Raw genomic sequence first — 21226 nt, 5'->3', positions numbered from 1 at the left:
TTTGCCAATGAGAATAGGAAAAACAATGACACGGTACTTCATGTTGGGACAGATGATGTCAGGTTAAAAGCTTGTAGACAGATTGTGTGACCTGGAACAAAGAGAGATGCACTCCAGTGGGAGAGAAGTGTTATTTTGCGTATACAAAATGTTTAACTCTTGAGGTGAACATGTGGTCTTGTAGCTTAACACACCATCAGTGTTGAATTTCTACATTTTAAAAGGTTAACAGTTGTAAATAATATTGTAGATGCTGTCACTTTGAACTCTGTGTATCACACTTGGAAAAAAGTGGCGACACTCTGCCTGACTTAGATAGATTTTTATTATTATTGTAAAAGAAGCTTTGGTGGCATAAAGGTATGGTTAATATTAGTATTAGCATTAGCATTAGTGTGCATTTATGTTATTAATATTATTGTTGTAATTATCATACAATATAAACAATGTTCTTTGCTCATTTATTTATTTAATTTCCTATGCTTTACCTTAGTTCGCCAACTCCACCCCCCTTTTTTTATTATTGCTTTTATTATTATAGTTATTATTATAGTTTTTTTTTAATGTTCTTTCTCCACCCCAGACTGACTGTTTAGAACACACACACACACACAACACACACACACACACACACACACACACACACACACACACACACACACACACACACACACACACACACACACACACACAATCTCCTTAAAATATAGTATATGGTTACTGTAAAAACTGCAGTCTAAATTAGTGGAGAGGGCAGCTGTTACAACTCATTACATTCATTTGGGGACATTAGTATAACTGCCCTCAGCTAATAATATACTCACAAGTCTATCTCTTTTGGATAACCTCTATTATTTATACAATCACTACCACAAGGAACTTCATGAAGTACAAAGGTGCTGAAATGTCTTCAGTCATGTCCTTGGTGCTGATCCGCTGTACAAAGGGGCCCTCTAGTGGTTCAGCAGAGCTACACAAAGTCAGTCTTTCCACCAACAGGAGATGGGAAATTGAAAATCACACTCACACACACGTAAATGCTATCCTAAACTAAATGAACTATTATGTCATAATTATTATTACTTTTAAACTTACCTGCCATTGTATTCTATAATAAAATGTGGGGAAGGATATGCAAGCTTGTATCTGAATACAGTGCAATAATATTATTCTAGCGTTTGTGTATTGAAAAACTCAAACTAATCCACACATTATTATAAATCTATGCCAAGGTTTAAAAGAACATTAATCCATAAATGAATACATTTGTATCTCTAAATACATACAGGAGGCCCTGGTAAACAAAACAAATGTGATTATGAAATTGTAGTATTAATGGAAACACATTTTTATCGACGCACATGTACACAGCTCAGCACACACAGTGACATTTAGATTGTGCATTTAACCCATCCTAGTATTAAGAGCAGGGGGAAGATACTATAGAGCGTCCAGGGAGCAGTGTGGGGCCCAGTGCCTTGCTCAGCAGCGGCTCGGCAGTGCCCAGGAGGAGAACCAAGTCCATACGGACTGAGCTCCTGCCGCCCAAAAGTAAAACCTTACATGACTATATTATATTATAATTACTTTTGTCACATTACAAGCCTGCATATATTGTATTATATGTATATTGATATTTGCCACACAATATGTGAGATGGTTCAAAAAGGCAATGAGTTTTGTTTTACCTGAATTACCTATGGATTGATAAAGATGTAAGGCTTTTTATGGAGCTAAATCCACACCAACAGTTTAGCTCATTAGAAAAAAATAATTGAAACTGAAAGTTAAGTTTTGATGTTCAACTTTGAATATATAAACACAATAATATATTCAAACGAAAACAAAAAGTGAAAACGTTTTTTCATGTTGAATTTTTTTTGATTCAGTTCTGTAATTCTTTTGAATGCTTTTTTTACTTTCATCTAGATTCTGATCTTTGAGTTCTTGTTTTTTTTAAGTTTCAGACTTTTGGCCCTGATGTGGCGTGGGGGGCGGGGCTTCAGCTGAGAAGGGCGTTGAAATGTGAGTGACAGCAAAACAAAGAAGGAGGAGCTTCCTCAATCATGTTGCCTTCAGGAAACGTAGGTACAAGTATGATTAAACATTTTCTATATACATATTCCTGTGATTGGCTGTAAGAAAAACTGACACCAGTGACAAAGTTCCGTTAAGCAAACTGTCTTAGACCGTACTTGGTACCAATAGCAGTATAAGAGCAATAAACTATGAACGTTTGTGCAGTTCAACACCGTGCAAGTTTTTTCTGCGTGTGTTTTTGTTAACATCTGTGCTAGTGTCTATGATTCGACATTGGCTGCAGCTGCACACAATCTTATAAATGTGCTCACACAGAACTTCTCTCTGAATATAATAATGCTTGGAAATAACTAACGTTAAGTTATTAGTATCACCTTTTCAAAGAGTTAGTTTACATGTGTGTGCGTGTGTGTGTGAGCGCGCTCAGCTGAGAGGTTGTGTCCTGCTGAGTAGAGAGCGGTGGCAGGGAGTGCACAGTCAGCACTAAAAAGTCCACTGAAAGCCCTGCATTTTTCTTATACGCCACACAGACGTGTATGGGCTTAATGAATTAAATATCTTTATTTACATTGCGCTTTTTACTGCAGAGCCATCTCTAAGAGGCCTTGTAAACACACCAAAACAAGCAATGTTGTCAATTAACATGAAGAAAATGTAGGCTGCCTCATTTTACACTTTTAAATGTCCTTTCATTTTTGCCATTGACCAATTATGCAAACTAATTTCAGATGATTTGTAAAAACCTATATATATATATGAGAGGGACACACGCCCCCATCACTATCAACAGGACTACAGTGGAGAGTCAGCAGCTTCAGCTTCCTCGGGGTTCACATCAGTGAGGACCTGACCTGGACTCATCACAGGTGCAGCATTCAGAGTCTCCTGACTGGCTGCATCACAGCCTGGTACGGCAGCTGCACCTCCCTCAACCCTAAGACTCCACAGAGGGTGAACAGACACACTGAATTATTTAAAAAACCCATCACCACGACAACAAACTGTTCTGTTCCACTCCAAGAGCAGCAGACTCAGGGACAGTTTTATCCCACAGGCCACGAGACTGTTGAACTCCTGAGCTCTGCAAAGTGTCACTACTTACATATGTTTACAGTGCATACATCTGTTTATTCTACATATCCACATATGTATATAGTATTACAATATACAGTATTTACATCCACTGTACAGTATTTAACATATAAAACAGTCTGTTTAATTTTATTCTATTTTATATGTATATATTATACTTAATCCTGCATTTTACTTGCATTGTTTTTATTGCACAATTGTATTACTTATAGTACTTTTATTACATTTAAGTACACTGTATGTTGCATTGTTGGAGGAGCCTGGGACTTAAGATTTTCATTGCCAACAACTACCCTGCAGCTTTTGTGCATCTGACAATAAATCCTTTGACTCCTTGAATCCAGAGGCCACAAAACTTGGGCTTTACAGCCAAAATGTTTCTCGAGGGGGGGGGCGCTGAATGCCCCCCAGCTTGTTACTTTTTTCTCACTGTTTGGCTGCTCCATATCTTTGTTGAAATCCCTGATTACTGTACACAGCCAGCCTGTACTCGTTGGGAAATAGCTCTAGATAAAAAACAAAACATTGGGCGTTAGAGTTTACAGTCCTAAAGAACACCCATATTAAAAAATATAAACAATCCAAATAGTCCACAACTACGGGCAGTCTTTGCGAGACCTGGGAAACTTTAGTCAGTAGTCTCTGAAGAAAGTCCCTTTTCAGTTGCTCGTAGAATGAACAAACATCACTTTACATTATTGCACTGGATTGATTCAATGTAAATTTAACAAACAAACCGCATGCAAGTTATCACTTAAGACATGTGCAGACAAGACAACAATAACAACAACAACAAAGAGGTTATGTCATGTAAACTAACACTTTGAAAAGGTGATATTAATAACTTAACGTTAATTATTACCAAGCATTATTATATTCAGAGAGAGGTTCTGTGTGAGCACATTTTAGATTAGCTTGTTACTCAGTGAGGCTCAATGAATGAACGTCTCCTGTTACGTAGTTTACGATTAGGTTAGCTTACATTTTTTATTTTTTTATTTAAACAAATTACGTGTTAATGTTGGAATTAGTTGGAACTTTTTTTAGTTTTTTTTAAAAGACAGCCCTAATATCCCCTGAATAGACTCATGCCTTATAGCATTTACAGCTCAGCAGCTCCTGGAAAGACGTGCACCAGCAAACGTCACAGGTCTCTTTCAGTTGCAACATTGCCAGTTAACTTCAATGAGGAAGACTGACACTGATTAGTGCAAGATTTGAGTGTCCTTATTCTGGATAAGAAAATCTGACGGATACAATGTAAATTTTGAAATGTGGATATTGTCCCTGAGACGTAAACATAATCTAGTGCCAGAGGTAGAACAATAGTAGGACAGAGTGTGTCGAGATCATTTTAAAAGGATATGTTAATCATTGACCTACTGTAGATCATAAATAACCAGTGTAGCTCCAACAGGTGGCCCATTAGTCTGGTGAACTAGCTTTGTTTTAAATAGTGGTTGACTGATATGATTTTTCAATGGCTGATGCCAGTATTTAGAGAGCAAGGCAGCCGATGGTCAATGTTTGTATAACGCTGGTATATATGCATCTGATAAAATACAACAATTTAATAATAATATACCAAAAGACACACGGTTATTGTCTGCACTGCCTGTTTGCTTCAGTACATCTGTACTGCACTTATTTAAATAATAAAATCATTGAACTAAATAAATGTAAACAGGTAATCAAAGAACTACAGTTTGTAAAAAAGAACAACAACTTATGAATGAAAATAAATAGAGTTTTCGTTTATCAGCAGAAAGCAGCATCTCCTTGTTTCTGAGAAACAACACACATTTGTAAACTTACATAAATAAACAATGTCAGTGTAGTGGCTCAGGGAAATACTATAATAAATAAGTAATCTGCCTCGTGAGGGCAGGCGTCGGCCGATTATCTCAAAATGGCATTAATCGACCCGATTAATCACTACCTCTAGTTTTAAAGGTTGATTTCAGTAGGACGATTCAGTTATTACATGCTGGTTGTTACAGATCCTCCACAGAAGCCCAACAGCATACAGTATGGATGAGAAGACTGCAGCACAATGCACCACAAGAGGACTGTGGTTTCTTAGCAACAGTACACAGCAGGATATCAGTCCCTGTCATTGCCCATTCAACAATATGAAAAAAAACAGACTCATATCATACATGAACATAGCTTCTGTGCACTGTTTGCATATTCGACATGTGGCATGTGTCTTGACAATACAGCATAATTCTTAAAATGCTTTATGTAGGTCACAATTTGCAAACAGGTCCCTGAGAAGAAGAAGAATGCAGTAACCAGGTTAACCTGTTACCAATTCAGCATCAGAGGTTATGTGCTACTGTATATGCTCTGCTGGTGTCCTTGATGAAGGGATGGTCAGCGTGGCTGTAGACGACCCGGGTAGAGCAGAGAATCGCCAGCAGGCTGAAGCAGCAGGCTGAAGCAGCAGGCTGAAGCAGCAGGCCGAGGCCACGTCAGCCCTCACACTGTCAGCGAGCTGCACTATGGAGCCGAGGAAAACTGCCGGCAGCATACAGGATACAGGATTACATTTTAAATGGGTGATAAGGACAATGATGCCAATTGAAAATATAGGGCTGTTTGACTAGTGTGATAATCAGACTGAATGCCATTTTGTCAGACTTGGAAGTGGTGGTGGTTTACTAACCAATCAGAAGCAAGTCACGTATCCATCAGGATCTGGAACAGTTAACATTATTTACGACGATTGAAGAAACTTACAGATTTAAGAGTTGTAATATCTGTAAAACGCCGTACAACAACTTGTACTGCTGCATCGATCTCATTAACATGTCACAATCTCTACAAACAGATATTTGCATATGAATGCAGAATCTGGAGGCAACAGGACAACATTTTGGTATCGGAAGTATTCCGATTTCCGTTTGTAGTCCGAGTTGTATTGACCAATTACGATTGAGCGGGCTTTTGCTGAATGTAGGTAAACAGTCCACGTGGAGAGCAAAAGAGCCACAAATGGCCAAAATGCAATCTCGGAACACATCGGCTTTCGTCTGATTAGCTTAAAATTAGCTTGTAAACTGGCTACTTGTCGTAGACGTCATCGCTCAACTCCAAAACCATTCCCCAAGTTGGCTACATCGGAACCCCCAAAATACCTTCCGTTGCCCCCAGAGGCTAAATCCTCGCCAGACCTATATGTGATGGGTCACGAGTTTGCCCAAGTCACAATGAATCTTTGAGGCCATTTTTTCTGTCATTATTTTTCATTGATGTAGCTAGGTTGCTTGTAGCTATAGGATACACATTTTAACACAGAATGCTTTTCTCATTGGTTGTTCAAAACAGTCGTCAATAAACACAAAAACAAATCGGAAATGTGGGCAGCTAACAGAAGTCTGGAGGTTACCTGTTCTATACGTGTTTAAACAGGACTAAGAGTCTTCAGCTGTGCTAGCCGAGTGACAGAGCAGCATGGTTAACGTTAATGATGTAAACAAACATAGTGTGTCTTTTTAAATACCTGCCAATCTATTTAGGAGTAATAGCAGCTTTCAGTTCTTTGTTTGTTTTGATCTTAATACATAATAGATGCATATAAGAACACCTTTATATATTTATTTTCTTATTTGTTACATAGTGTAATATGAAAGACCAAAAAAGATCAGTGAAATGATCAGAGGAAGACAGAAGAAAGAGAAAATGAGTTGTATGTGTGGATATGATATGTACAAGTCACAGTAATAATGATAATGGTGATTATGTTGATTAAATGGGCAGTTGTTCTCATGAATATAAGTGAATAACTGAATTGGTATATTTGAAATGATTTGTGCCTGCTGTTCTTGCAATAGCTGACTGATGTATTTGTGTGGACTGGATTTAGTTTGATTACATATTAGAATCACTGTCAGATCAGATGCTCAGATCACGTTACCTGAGAGAAGGTAGGCACACTACTGTATCGCCACGTCAACACACATCCCTCTCTGAGAGACTGATGTGCAGTCTGCTTCAATATGAATGATATAATATAATATAATATGAATATACACATATTAAATGATAGATCAGTCATTATTTTTATTACATAGAGAGGGGCCTTTTACACTTTTATGATATTGCCTTTGTCCCTGGACCAGATTTTGGACATTCCACCCTACTAAATGTAAAATGTAATCTTGATCTAATTTTAAAATATAAATGACGTTGAAATGTCCAATTTAATAAAGTGTATCATGGGTTGTAAAACATATTAGTATTTTATTTATTTTCTCATAAAAAGCACACCTGTCCTATTGGGTCAATGTCATTTACATGGTACAAAATATTAATTCAGAGAATTGTTTTCGCTCCACGGAGGAACTGAAATGAGAACAGATCAAGGTCAATTTATTTTGAATCAAGAATATGTTTATTGGCTGTTATTATATAATTTAGTTTATATCACTGAAAATATTGTATATTAAATAAAAAAAATACTTTAACAGCTAATTCATATTGTATGGAAGCAAAGTTTAAAGAAAATTGGCATGGAATGGATAAAAATGATATTGATATGTGTTTTCCCTCTGTTGCAGACAGACAGAAATAAGGGGGTTATGAGGCAAATTAATCTGATCACATGTAGCCTAATGGCTGCAGTCCAAATTCTGCTCAAGACTTCAAGAAACAAAAAGTTGAACCCCCCCTGGGCTGATCATCAGGGAATTTACTGGGAATGCTCTGTGGTTCTCCTCCTCCCCGGGGAACAGGTCTGACAGCAGGGTTACACAGTCCTGAGGACAAAACAAGGCAAGCTGTAGTTTTGTTGGTGTGAAACATGTAATGAGCAAAGATTGTTTCTGCTTCCTCGCTGTGTACCAGGGAATAAATCTACACATGGTCGTTCTCCCTGGAACTCTCTATGAGCAAAGTCTAAGAGTAAATCATTTCCATGGGAATTGGGAGGCTGAGTAACAGGCAGAGCCCGGCGCTCTGAGATTTATGATGCAACCGACTGGCATGCATTACTATCATCCAGGCAGAGCGCCTCTTTAACCCCTGTACTTACTAGGACACAGCCGTGAACAGCTACGAAAGGGAGAACGAACAACAAACTTCACCAACAACCAAGTGTGCAACTGCAGAACAGATTTTCTTCACTGTTGCAAGACGCAAGATCTGCGTCTGATGACCTGGGTAACCTCTCCTCTTCACAGAGCAGAGTAAAGACTGGAAGTAACTCAGAAAGTGAAAGGCTGCAGGGAAAGCTAACTCTGATTGTGGGTAACTTTGCTGTAAAGGATGTAAAAGGCATGTGCAGTAAAACAACACCAAAATACTCTGTTTTCCCAAGGATATGGTCCCATTTATGCAATTCCAAGACTGTTAAGGGACCCCAGCAGGCAGAAATATTCAAATACACAATTTTTAGAATAGGTGAAGATAACACATTTATACTGCATTCAAAAAAACTGTGATTTTTGTCTCAAACTGCTATTGGGATATATGAGATTAGCATGACGTGGGCATTTATGTAAACCAGGGGGTGAACCTTTTTCCTATCAAGGGCCATTTTATTTTATACAACATCCTTCGAGGGCCGTATTAATTATTGAACTCATAACCTCTGCAACAGCCCATTCATTTCACCTTTCTTTTATGCTGTGCAAAAAAGCAACTGTTTTATCCATGTATCTTTCTGTTTTATCAGAAAACAACAATCCTTTATTAGTCCCACAACGGGGATATTTATCTTGTCACAGCAAAAGAACATATGAAGTAAAGTGGCAGTACACAATAATTAAATAGAATAAGAAATAATATAAGTACCAAGAGGTTGATAGAAAATTAAGTGAATATTGCACATGGCAGTGGCCGGAGGAACCCCTGCTGTAAAGGGAGAATGGTGGGTGTCCATAGAACACATTTTTATTCAGATTTCTTGAGGAGTGAAGTCAAGGGACCCCCGTGAATATGGCTGTGCCAGTTTTTCCCTCACCAAGATTTAGACGTTATACCTTCTAAATAAACACATATGCATAGTCATTCACCTAATACCATATCTCTCTTTGGTTTTGATTCAAACACATTTACCAAACATTTACAAATATACATCTTGTTTAAACTGCATATCTGTAAACAAATATGGAAATAAATCCACATGCCATGTTACCGATATCATGACTCTGTATGAAGGACTATAAACCTTTCTTCATATAATGCTATAGTCACTTACAATCCACTGCTTTGTATGTTCTCAGACAAGATATTAGCATTAGCATTAGTATAATTAGCAACCTCAGACCAACATTGCACATATTTTATAAGCAGAATACACATAAAACACGTGAAATATAAAAACACTTAAATATATAGCCAAGTGCTTGGAAGCCGTAAACATAAAAACGGAGCTCTGCATTAGTCAGGATGGGGTAGTCCACCATTACACACACTCACACTGTATACGTCTATAATATGGAGTGGTTAGAGTAGCTCATGCAAACACAACAAACTGGGTCCTGCCCGAGAACATTTCGCTTATTAAACACTTCATTTCCTGCATTCTGGTGAAGTGCGGTGCACCATTTTCTGCCTTTTCTACATCAATTTATGGTGAAAATGTTTTATTTATGTAAAACAAACAAACACACATTTCAAGTGACAATTAAAAATGTAAAAATATAATATAATGCAGTAATGCTCTCAGGCATTCTGCATTGGTTTCACATATTTATACTCAGGTCGATCAACTTTTCTCATGTTACCCTGCTGTGTGTGTGACATATAGGAGACCAGATCTAATCAGTGTATGATGTGGAGTTCTGTTTTTGGGGCTAAATTGATGTGTTTGGCCACTAGTGGGCAGCAGAACAAGCTGAAAACACAACATTGTCATAGTATCATCTTATAAACTTGATAATGGCAAATTTTTTTAAATAGTTGTCATTTACACATCCACCTGATGAATGTCAGTTCAACATTCACTCTCCTTTAAGCTTTTGAAGAGAAAAATATCTGTCTTATTATTATAAGGTGCTCAACATGTCTCCCTATGTTCACCACCTGGCTGCTAGCTGTGTCTGCCTTTGACGCTGGGCAGGTACGTACAGGAGGTTTACCTGAGGTAGATGAGAGTGGTGAGACTGAAGCAAACAATACAATATAAAACCAAACCAATGAAGTAGAAAATAAATGCTAAAAGGTTGTGTAGAGCTGAGGGGAACTGCAGAGTCGGGGATAATTGTCTTTGGGCTTGTCACTGTGAGCGACCCGTTTCACATTACTCACATTAATCACATGATCCATTGTTTTAAAGGAATAGTTTGACATTTTTGGAAATACAAAAGATATTGTTAAAAATGGTTAGATTTTGGCTATAATAAGAAAAATGGAGAGACCCTCTATAGTTATTTATGACACTGTCTGGATGTTTGGAGCTCAAACCTCGAAGTGAAGTAACATTAAATAAAACGCATGTTTCAGTGGAGGGCGACTACATTAATCCCTTAGTATAGCCAATAGATCACAATGAAGAATGTCCTTTCCTCCTAAATTCAGATCTTGTTCTGTAGCTTCACCTTATTTGACCACATGGCATTATTTTAGTATCCACAACAGCTCTGAACATTGAGTTTGAAGTACAAACTTCTCAACAGCACAAATGAAAGTTCTGCTGTTTGTGCTTGATGTGTGAAACACTATAAGATAGACTATAAAAACACTAGATCACAACGGGCACACTCTAGCCATGATGCAATATTCTGCTTTCTGAAGCTATCAAAAACTTTACGGCCATATCCTGCTCATATAACTTACTGTGGAGGGAGCCCATTGCACTAAGGTGAACCACCTAAACAATAGAAGTGTTTCTTTTTGAATGAATGAATGGATGAAAGGAGAGGAAGCTGTTATTATCAGCACTGACTGATCAACAGATGGTGATGAATAAAATCTGATTTACTCACTATGTTGTTGTGTTGCCAGCTGGTTTCAGGACATGTGTCTGTCCTAGGGTGGCCTAAAATATCACTTAGCTTTGTGTGTGTAATTCTCAAAGTGAGGTGTTAACAAGCTTACAATAAAAAAGTTGTGAGTAGCCGAGATATGCATACAGAAGTTCAAACAAAGACACATCACTGTTGGATGAATACATTTCATTTCATGGCAGTGTAATGAGTGTGTGTAGGTGTGTGTGTGTGTGTGTGTGTGTGTGTGTGTGTGTGTGTGTGTGTGTGTGTGTGTGTGTGTGTGTGTGTGTGTGTGTGTGTGTGTGTGTGTGTGTGTGTGTGTACATTGTTCATTGCTGTCACAACACAGTAAAAGTCTCATCTTTTCACACGGATACCTAAATCCATTTTTACAAATCCAGTCAATGTTCTCTTTAAAGCTGAATTAATTGTTTAGTTTTATTTCTTGGCCACTCTGGCACAGTGAATAAAAAGAAATTGGCTAATTCGGTTTAAAAGAAAAATAATTATTGGATAAAATATGTTGACACCTTATTTATTAAAATGTAATCATTTTGATCATTTCACTTTCAACACTTATCACTACTGGTGAGACCTTTTTAACACTGAATTCAAGTATTTTATGAGAGCAGCAGAACAAGCTTCAGCATCATTTGTTGGGCTAAATATCGAGCAGACACCGAGCAACAACAGTATTTATTTGGAGTCGTGTTTTTGTGGCCACAAATATACAGTAAGTCTAATATAACTTATATAGTATATATTTAACTAATCATTTTTCTTACTTGTTGCAGTTTTTTTATCAATGACTTCTCACTGCATTTTGGATTGTGTGTATCGTGTTCACACTTTCAGTGTGTTCCATTGTCTTATTGTGTTGGAGAAAGGAGAAATGTTTGTGTGTGTGTGTGAATGGAAGGTTCAAACACACGATGGATGGTTCTCAAGTCTCTAAAAAGATTGCTGTATGCATGAACAACATCATTTTTTTGCTATAGTTAATGATAAAAGTGTAATAAGGTTTTCAGGTATGTTTGGAGGTTTTTAACTTGCACTTAGTGTAATGGGTTTTTGCAATATTTACTGTATTAGTTGTGCTCTATCTAAAAAAACTGCACTCTATTTCTCTAAAACAGAGCCATGAAGTAAAAGGCTGCACTGCAGAGGTCTACAACAGAATAGAATGACCTCATGTGTCGACCTTTTGGTGGATTTTAAAAACATCATCATGAAACATTGGCACATGCTTGAAACGGAAACAGCACTTGAAGAATAGTTCCCACCACTTTTCTCTTTTCAGACGAGCTCCAAGCATATACGCTCTTTTAAGAAGTCACAATAAACTGTCACTCAAAGGTTACTTCAGGTGTGGTAAGCGTGCCTGATGCCATAATACCGCAGATTTTAAATTCTTTAAGCATCTTCTGACAGGCCAGGAATTTAACCGGAGATAAATCAACTGGGATTATACGGTATGTTCTCCTGCTCTCGTTCAAACATGTATGTAGGTCAAACAAAAAGAAAAAGAAAGCTCTGAATCTCTGAACACAAAACTGCAATCCTAACTGAAGACAGAATATAATATGGCCAAATACTGTATGAATGATGATCTTTAGGGTTTGTAGGTACTGAACAGGTGATGGAGGAGTTCTCCCAAAACACCAGACTCAAAGGGAAACATTCTGAATAGATACACTTTGATTATAGATTCACATTTCTTCAGACAAGAGACATTTGTCCTAAAAAATACAGCACGTTAAGAAAATACCTTCTTGTTTTGACTAAAGCCTCAGATTATCTCTGTCTGAACTCCAGAGGGCATTTTTACACACAACTGGCTCTTTCAGTATGGACAGCAGAACAAATAGAGTAACAAGGAGTGTTGCGATACACCGGTATATAACCATGATATGTGTTATTTAAATATTGGGATCATGTTAATAACACACATATGATAATATCGTGTACATTATCCAGGGCTTCTTAAATCCTTTTGGTCTCCCCCCTCTACACACCACACACACACGAGTGGAACTCGTTTGCCTAAAGAGACAAAACGCACAATAAAGATAGATAAAGATGACTTTGACTGGTAGTATTTATTCTTTGAAAATTTCTATAGATATCGCGATAATATCGATAATATCGTTAGCGTGAATTCTTTGGCCACGATAATCGTGGAGTGAATCTGATATTGTGTCAGCCCCAACAGCAACTAATAACACTTTCAATGTACACGGACATGTTGGTATGTATGTATGAAGATGCACTTTAGTGCAGCGGTCTGAATGACTTCACCTTCAAACCTGGTTTGTGATTAAGTTTTGTATAATATGTACAGTGCCTATAGAAAGTCATACCCCTTTGAAAAAAATACTTTATTTGTTGTACAGCCTGAAATCAAAACCCATTAAAAAAAAATACTTTTTCCAGCTTTATTTACAAATGTAGCCTGACAACATCAAACTAAAGGAAAGAATAGGCGACAATTCTAAAAATGTATAAAAAATGAAAAACTAGAATAACAGGGTTGGAAAAGTCATCAGTCCCCTGATTTAATACTTAAAAGAGCCTTTTTGCTGCAATTATAGCCATCAATCTGTTTGGATATGTCTATACTAGCTCTGCACACTTAGATTGGGGAATATTTGCCCATTCTTCGTTGCAGAATTGTTCGAGTTCAGACAAATTCCATGGTGAGCGGCGATGGACTGCTCTCTTCAAGTCCATCCACAGATGTTCTATCGGATTTAAGTCAGAACTCTGACTTGGCCACTCAAGGACATTCACCTTCCTATCCTTAAGCTACTGCGTTGTTCTTTTGACGGTATGTTTATCTTGCCCATCTTCAGCTGTCTAGCAGAAGGATGCAGGTTTTCCTCAAGAATGTAAACTTGGCAGCGTTCATTTTCCCTTCAATCCCTTCAAGCCCAGTCCCTGCTGAAGAGAAACATCCCCACAACATGATGTTGCCACCACCATGCTTCACAGTAGGTATGGTGGGTTTTGGGTGGTGTGCTGTGTTCGGTTTTCACCAAACATAGCGTTTGGAGTTCAGTCCAAACAGTTCAATCTTAGTCTCATCTGATAGAACCTTTTTCCACATGGCAACAGAGTCTTCCAGGTGTGTTTTTGCATAAACGAGACTGAGTGTTGCACCTTTTCAGAAAAGGCTTCTTTCTTGCCACCCTGCCACACAGGCCAGCTTTGTGGCCAGCTTGTGAGATTGTTGTCACATGCACAGACCGACCAGTCCCAGCCATAAAGACTTGTAAGTCCTTCAAAGTTGCCTTCGGCCTCTTGGTAGCTTCTCTGATCAATGTCCTCGTGGCTCCGTCATCCAGTTTGGATGGACGGCCTGATCTAGGCAAGGTGTTGGTGGTGCCATAGCTTTCCACTTCTCAATGATGCTCTGAACAGTACAGAGGGACAGCTAAAGCCTTCAAATTATTTTTGTAGCCTTCACCTAACTTATGCCTTCATACAACTTTATCCTGGAGGCCTTTTGAAAGCACTTTTCCAACCATGGTGAATTATTTGCAGATCCATGCACTACTAGTGTAATCCTCAAGAAACTGCTGGTTTGATTCTGAAGTAATCAAAATCACTTGAATGGTGGGGGGGCAGTTAGCCTGGTGATCTGGAAGTTGATTGGTTGCACCTGAGCAAGTTTATAAGAGTATACTCTAAGGCATAGGTCTTCATGGACCTCTTTAAGCCTCTTCTATACAATATATATAGTAGGGGGTCCCTGCACCACGCTACACCAATTTGGGGGTCCTTGTCCTGAAAAACGTTGACGTTTGAATGTTATGTTTTGCTTTGATGATGAGGGTTATAATGTGTACATGCAGCTCAAAAAAGTTAGATTTAATTTATTTTAATTCCCAGGGTGTAATGTGACTAAAGGTAAATATTTTCACAGGGTATGATGACTTTCTATAGGCCCTGTATATAATTATAGAAACTTGTAGGTCTTAGGGTTCTTTAAAACCAGAGTTCTCAAGTACGAGTACCCCACGGATATACCATTGTACTCCTATAACATTGTTGGACTCGTGGTGGACAGTAGAAAAAAAGAGATATGGTATTTGGGTGCGTTATGCGAGCAGCGGCTAATGTAGCCTGAAGCTTCAATCAGAGACGAGGAGCGACTGCAGGTTTGTTCAGCTCACTTCTTTCTAACTCCCACCAGATGATTTTCAGTTTCAAACTGAACACAGTTGAAGTGGAGCATTTGCTTAATTCTTTGTGAAGAAACTCGGTTTTATATATCTGTCAATCAAATCAACTAATCGATTAGTCAATAAAAAATGTATTAGTATTAGTGTCATCTAACAATCTTAGTCGAGGACAGTCCCACACATAAGGCTTTATACAACTTTATTAAATATGCAGCAGTACAGGTCCTGGAGATATGAGTCGTGTGTGCCCTTTGAATTACTTGTACTTTGTTTTTTTACCCATCTCTACTTTCTCGTTCTTTCCGTTTCTCTTATTGTTTCATATATTTGTTTGTCTCCTGCTGACATATTCTGTCTATTGGTTGTAAAATTAAATGTAACTAAATTATGAAGACATGGTCATTTAGCTTTTTTTTTGTTTTTACCTTTTTAACATTCTTCTTAGCGATCAGGTTCTGCAGTGTCTGAGCAGTCTTGTTACTAAACGAATTTTAAACGAGTTTGCCAGCAGTCTGTTGGGCAGATGATATAAAACAGTGTTCTGTTGTTGCACACAGCGCCACTTAGTGGCAGACACTGAATGTTGCAGATCAATAGAAAACCAAAGCCACATGACAGAGCGCTCAACGTCACAAAACAAGTAGTTAATCCGTATAAAAAGTAGGTTGCCTTTATTAGAAGCTGGGAAACCAAAACATTATCAACATCGTCGTTGTTAATACTTTTTTTTGTAAGACCACAAAATTGCCATTACCAGCATCATTGCTTCACACTTTTTTCCACAACATGCAAAAGATTCAAGAGTTCAGCGTTCCCTTTCAACACTACTGACAAAAAGCTTCTCCCCTTGCTCTCCTGTAGGAATCACAACTTGGCTTGCATTAACATTGCCAGTACAGCTGCAAGTAGATAGAAAAAAACATCAAAAACAGTACAACAGAAGAAATGTGAGAATGGATGAAAGAGGAGAAATTCACAGCCTTCTGCCATGTGCCTCCTGTGTGATGATGGAGAGGAACCTCAACGCTGTGGACAGGACAGCATCTGATGCTTCTGCAAACAGCTCTCGGAGCTTTAGATCGGTATAAACTACTTTTTTCCTCTATTTCCATATTCATATCCAATCATCTCAAAATGACATTAAGGATTTGGTGCCAATTCAGGACGTGAACATAGAAAAACACACTAACCTGCTGAGTTGTAAAACAATTGAATGTGCTTCTGAACCACGGACTAGGTTCGAGTGTGCCCTGTACACATCCAGGACTGATTCTATTGTAGCCTTGGGACGAATCTGAATTTCTCCTGACAGATGCCTGCATTTATGTTCCCAAGATCAAAAGAGCAGCTTTTTCTCATCTTTTCTTTTTTTGTTTTGACATCAAAACACTTCTTATTGAAAAAAGGACAATCATACAAGTGCTGCATCTGATCTCCAAGTCACTAGTTATGAGATCATTTATGGCTTTGGATGGTCTGCTGATCAACAAATTGTTGACTTGTTCTAAGCCTAACGTGCCGCTTGTAGCAAAGACCTACAACATGAGGACAGATTACATTCTGAGGCCTTCAACAATGATATCAGAGCCACTACTGAAACTGAACGCAATGAAAATTAAGGCATTAATAAAGACAAACTAATGCCAGATATAGACTGAGCAACACACCTCATCAGTACTCGTATCATTCTGAATGGAAAAATGTATCTGCTTGTGAAATACTAATGGGTAAACAAATGCTATCAGAAAAACATGGATACAAACACAGTGAGCATTAAGCTGATGGGACTGAATGAAAGGGCAGTAACTAAGGGAGGGATGTAACTAAGGGAGGGATGGCTGGTCCAACCAGCAGGCAGAACAGATTGGATAGGGTCAACTTTTTTTCTTTAAAATCAAGATACATTTTATTTCTTTTTCTTAAAAAACAAACATTACAAAAAAAAATCTGAATAGAGAATTAGAACAATGAACCAACAGGAGAAAAAACAACATTCATTTTTTTGATCTCTCAAAAAAAAAGAAAAAAAGACATCTCTTCTTGAATTTCATAAAAATAAAAACAAAAACAAAAAGGGTTTAGGGGTGCCTGGCACAAGGGGCTGAATGTTGACAAGCTGCTGTAGCCATGCAGGGAGGTGGGGATTGTGTGTTCTGAAAGGGGTGGGGTTGCTTCACGTAGAAAGCCAAACATACAACAACAAACTGAAACTGTTAAACATAGGCAGCAGATGGGCTGAGAGAAAATAAGCCAGGCCCTCTTAAAAAGAAAGCACCCCCACAAGCATACAAATTTAAACAAGTACATAAAAACACACACATGCTGGCTGTGTGATAGTGGCAGTCCGGCATGTAGCAAACAGTCAGCAGAGACCCACCACTCCGCTAGTCTACATAGCACACCTTTAACAGTTTGAACTGATCTATGAAGCAGCAGCCACACAACAAGAGTTCAGGGCACCAATATAGTCTGAAATAAGCAGGGTGATCTTTAAAAAGAAGCTGCTTTAACTGAAACAGTTTTAAAACAACTACCTAACTAACGCTTCTCTGTTAAAACATGCTCCTGGTTTAAAAGCACAAAGTACCAAAGAGAGGGTAAAGGCTTCGGCCCTGCGCGTGTTGATTTAGCGGCGCTTTGTAACTGATACTGAGAAGCTTGGAACAATACGCAGCTATCAGTAAAGTAAACTGGACTGATGTGGCCAGTCATGTCAGATCACTGATAATCCCAGGGGAGGAAAAAACAAAAACAAGTGAATCAATTTGCTCACACTCAGGACGGATGCTCACTAGCACTGAGCTCTTGGAAAGGCAGAAACTTGTCTGGATTTTCACACTAAAATACAGAATGTAAATGATAAAGACAGGAGGGTGGGTAAGGCTGAATGTTGTGTCTCCTTACATACACCGTATGATCACATGAGCACAATGTCTTGGTTGGAAGGGGGAGAAGCAAAACAAGAAAAAGCACACCAAGTCCAAACCATTGAGCCAGGCCACCAGGAGGAGGGGGGGGGGGGGGGGGGGGGGGGGGGGAAGAAAAAAGAAAAAAAACAACCTCTAAACGCAGAGCAACAAAACTTTGAGAAGAGACAGAAAGAGACGTGGAGGATGGGCTTCAGCGGGTACCATCTTCTAGTCTTCTCCAGAGGGTGCCTCCTCTTCTGAGCCGTCCTCCTCTTCGTCGTCTTCCTCCTCCTCGTCGCCTCCTGCGGCCTCCTTCGTCGTCTTGGGGGCGGGGGAGGTCTCTTTCTTCTCTGCCTCCTCCTCTTCTTCTTCCTCCAGGGGACTCTCGGGCTCCTCCTCTTCCTCCTCTTTGGGTGAGCTCTTCTCCACGGCCTTGGTGCTAGGGCGGCCCTTCCCCTTTCCTTTCATCGGGCTGGGGGTCACTGAGTGGGGGGGGAGACACATGAGTTAGTGAAAATCTGATTATGGTGCAATCTCTCAACTGGCTACTCAATAGCAGAAAAGAGTTACAGTATGTACGACATTCTAAATGGCTTGTTTTGTTTAAGCCTGTGTTTCCATCTTTGACCTTTACTTGTTACCTCGACTCAGCGTAGCATAAAGACAGGAGGCAGGGGAAACACCTCTAAAGCTCACCGATTAACATTTGTTTAAATCTGTTCTCCAACAGAAATGTAAAACTAACAAACTGGAACAGCTTTGACTTCTAGTGGAGACGCTGAAGAAAAGTGCTGGGCATGATAAAATGTTGTGCGTCAAGAAGCAGTTTCACTACAAAACGCCTCTTAAACCACACATTTTAATTCTTACTGTTCTCTTCATCTACAGAAAAAGCCAGGCTACTCGTTTCTACATTCGTGTCCAGTCTTTATGCTAAGCTAAGCTAAGCTAAGCTAAATGTTCCCGGCTGTAGCTTCATATTCAATCAACATTTAAACATGGCTCTTTGGACTAGGCCCATTTTTGAACCCGACCTTAATTTTGATCTCAACTACACATCTGTAAAGTTTGGTGGCTGCATCGAAGCACCGACAGTGTTGAGACTTCTATCGTTGGATTTGTTAGAATGTGACAAATCTGTGGATATAGCAGAGGGGGCAGGGATTCTCAATTTATCGGCCTGTATAGCATGGACCTCTTCAGTCATGTATGAATATTGGTCAATATTCATCGTGTTTATTACTATATTAATGTTTTTTTTGGAGATTTGTGTTATTTCTAAAATGGCTATTCTTCGTGTGCAATCACGTGACAAAACTGTAACGTATGCGTGCAACGCCATGTTGGAAGATATACAGTATATCTCAAAAGTGAGTACACCCTTTAGATTTTTGCAAATATTCTGTTATATCCTTTCAGGGGATAACATTATCCTACTGAAACTTTGATATAACTTAAAGTAGTCAGTGTGCTGCTTGAATAACAGTATAGATTTATTGTCCTTTGAAAATTACTCAGTACACAGCTGTTAATGTCTAAACAGCTGGCAACAAAAGTGAGTACACCCCATAGTGAACATGTCCTAATTGTGCCCAATGATGTTGTTTTCCCGCCCTGGTGTCATGTGACTCGTTAGTGTTACAAGGATTCAGGTGTAAATGATAAGCAGGGCTGTTAAATTTGGTGTTTTGGGCACAATTCTCTCTGAATGCTGGACAACATGGCACCTCATGGCAAGGAACTCTCTGAGCGGCTGAAAAAAAGGATTATTGCGCTTCACAAAGATGGCCTTGGCTATAAGAAGATTGCCAACACCATGAAAATGAGTTGCAGCACAGTGGCTAAGATCATACAGCGGTTTTCCAGGACAGGTTCCACTCGGAACAGGCCTCGCCAGGGTCGACCAAAGAAGTTGAGTCCACGTGCTCAGCGTCATATCCAGAGGTTGGTTTCCAAAAATAGACGTGCGAGTGCTTCCAGCATTGCTGCAGAGGTTGCAGAAGTGGGATGTCAGCCTGTCAGTGCCCAGACCATACGCCGCACACTGCATCAAATCGGTTTGTATGGCCGTCGCCCCAGACAGAAGCCCCTTCTGAAACCGATGCATAAGAAAGCCCGCAAACAGTTTGCTGAAGACAATGAATCCAAGAACATGAGTTACTGGAACCATGTCCTGTGGTCTGATGAGACCAAAATAAACCTGTTTGGGTCAGATGGTGTCCGGCGTGTGTGGCGGCACCCTGGTGAGGAGTACCAAGACAAATGTGTTTTGCCTATAGTCAAGCATGGTGGTGGCAGCATCATGGTCTGGGGCTGCATGAGTGCTGCCGGCACTGGGGAGCTGCATTTCATTCAGGGACACATGAATTCCAATATATACTGTGACATCCTGCAGCAGAGCATGATCCCCTCTCTTCGGAAACTGGGCCGTAGGGCAGTTTTCCAACATGATAATGACCCTAAACACACCTCCAAGATGACAACGGCCTTGCTGAAGAAGCTGAAGGTTAAGGTGATGGATTGGCCAAGTATGTCTCCAGACCTAAACCCAATTGAGCACATGTGGGGCATCCTCAAGAGGAAGGTGGAGGAGTGCAAGGTGTCCAACATCCGTGCGCTCCGTGATGTCGTCGTGGAGGAGTGGAAGAAGATTCCAGAAGCAACCTGTGCAGCTCTGGTGAATTCCATGCCCAGGAGGGTTAAAGCAGTGCTAGATAACAATGGTGGTCACACAAAATATTGACACTTTGGGCACAATTTAGACATGTTCACTATGGGGTGTACTCACTTTTGTTGCCAGCTGTTTAGACATTAACAGCTGTGTACTGAGTAATTTTCAAAGGACAATAAATCTATACTGTTATTCAAGCAGCACACTGACTACTTTAAGTTATATCAAAGTTTCAGTAGGATAATGTTATCCCCTGAAAGGATATAACAGAATATTTGCAAAAATCTAAAGGGTGTACTCACTTTTGAGATATACTGTACAAATCAAAAATGGCGTCTAAAGCGAACAACTACAACAATACAACTCCGACTTCTTCAAAGTATATTGACTCTCTGG

At 39.3% G+C, this 21226-nt stretch overlaps 1 protein-coding gene across 1 annotated transcript in view; it reads right to left on the bottom strand.

The window, feature by feature from the left end:
* Positions 1–15897: 15897 nt before the first annotated feature.
* The window catches only part of nucks1a (nuclear casein kinase and cyclin-dependent kinase substrate 1a), a 20157-nt gene continuing 14828 nt past the window's right edge, over positions 15898–21226 (bottom strand). Inside the window, exon 8 of the mRNA XM_029432275.1 lies at positions 15898–18641. Within this exon, the coding sequence (XP_029288135.1) occupies positions 18388–18641 (254 nt within the window). The 3' untranslated portion in view covers positions 15898–18387. The remainder of the gene's footprint in view (positions 18642–21226) is intronic.

The sequence above is a fragment of the Cottoperca gobio genome, chromosome 5 (assembly GCF_900634415.1).
Source record: "Cottoperca gobio chromosome 5, fCotGob3.1, whole genome shotgun sequence".
NCBI classification, from domain to species: Eukaryota; Metazoa; Chordata; class Actinopteri; order Perciformes; family Bovichtidae; genus Cottoperca; species Cottoperca gobio.
Note: the sequence above shows the minus strand (reverse complement) of the source record. Positions and strands in the feature narration are given on the sequence as shown.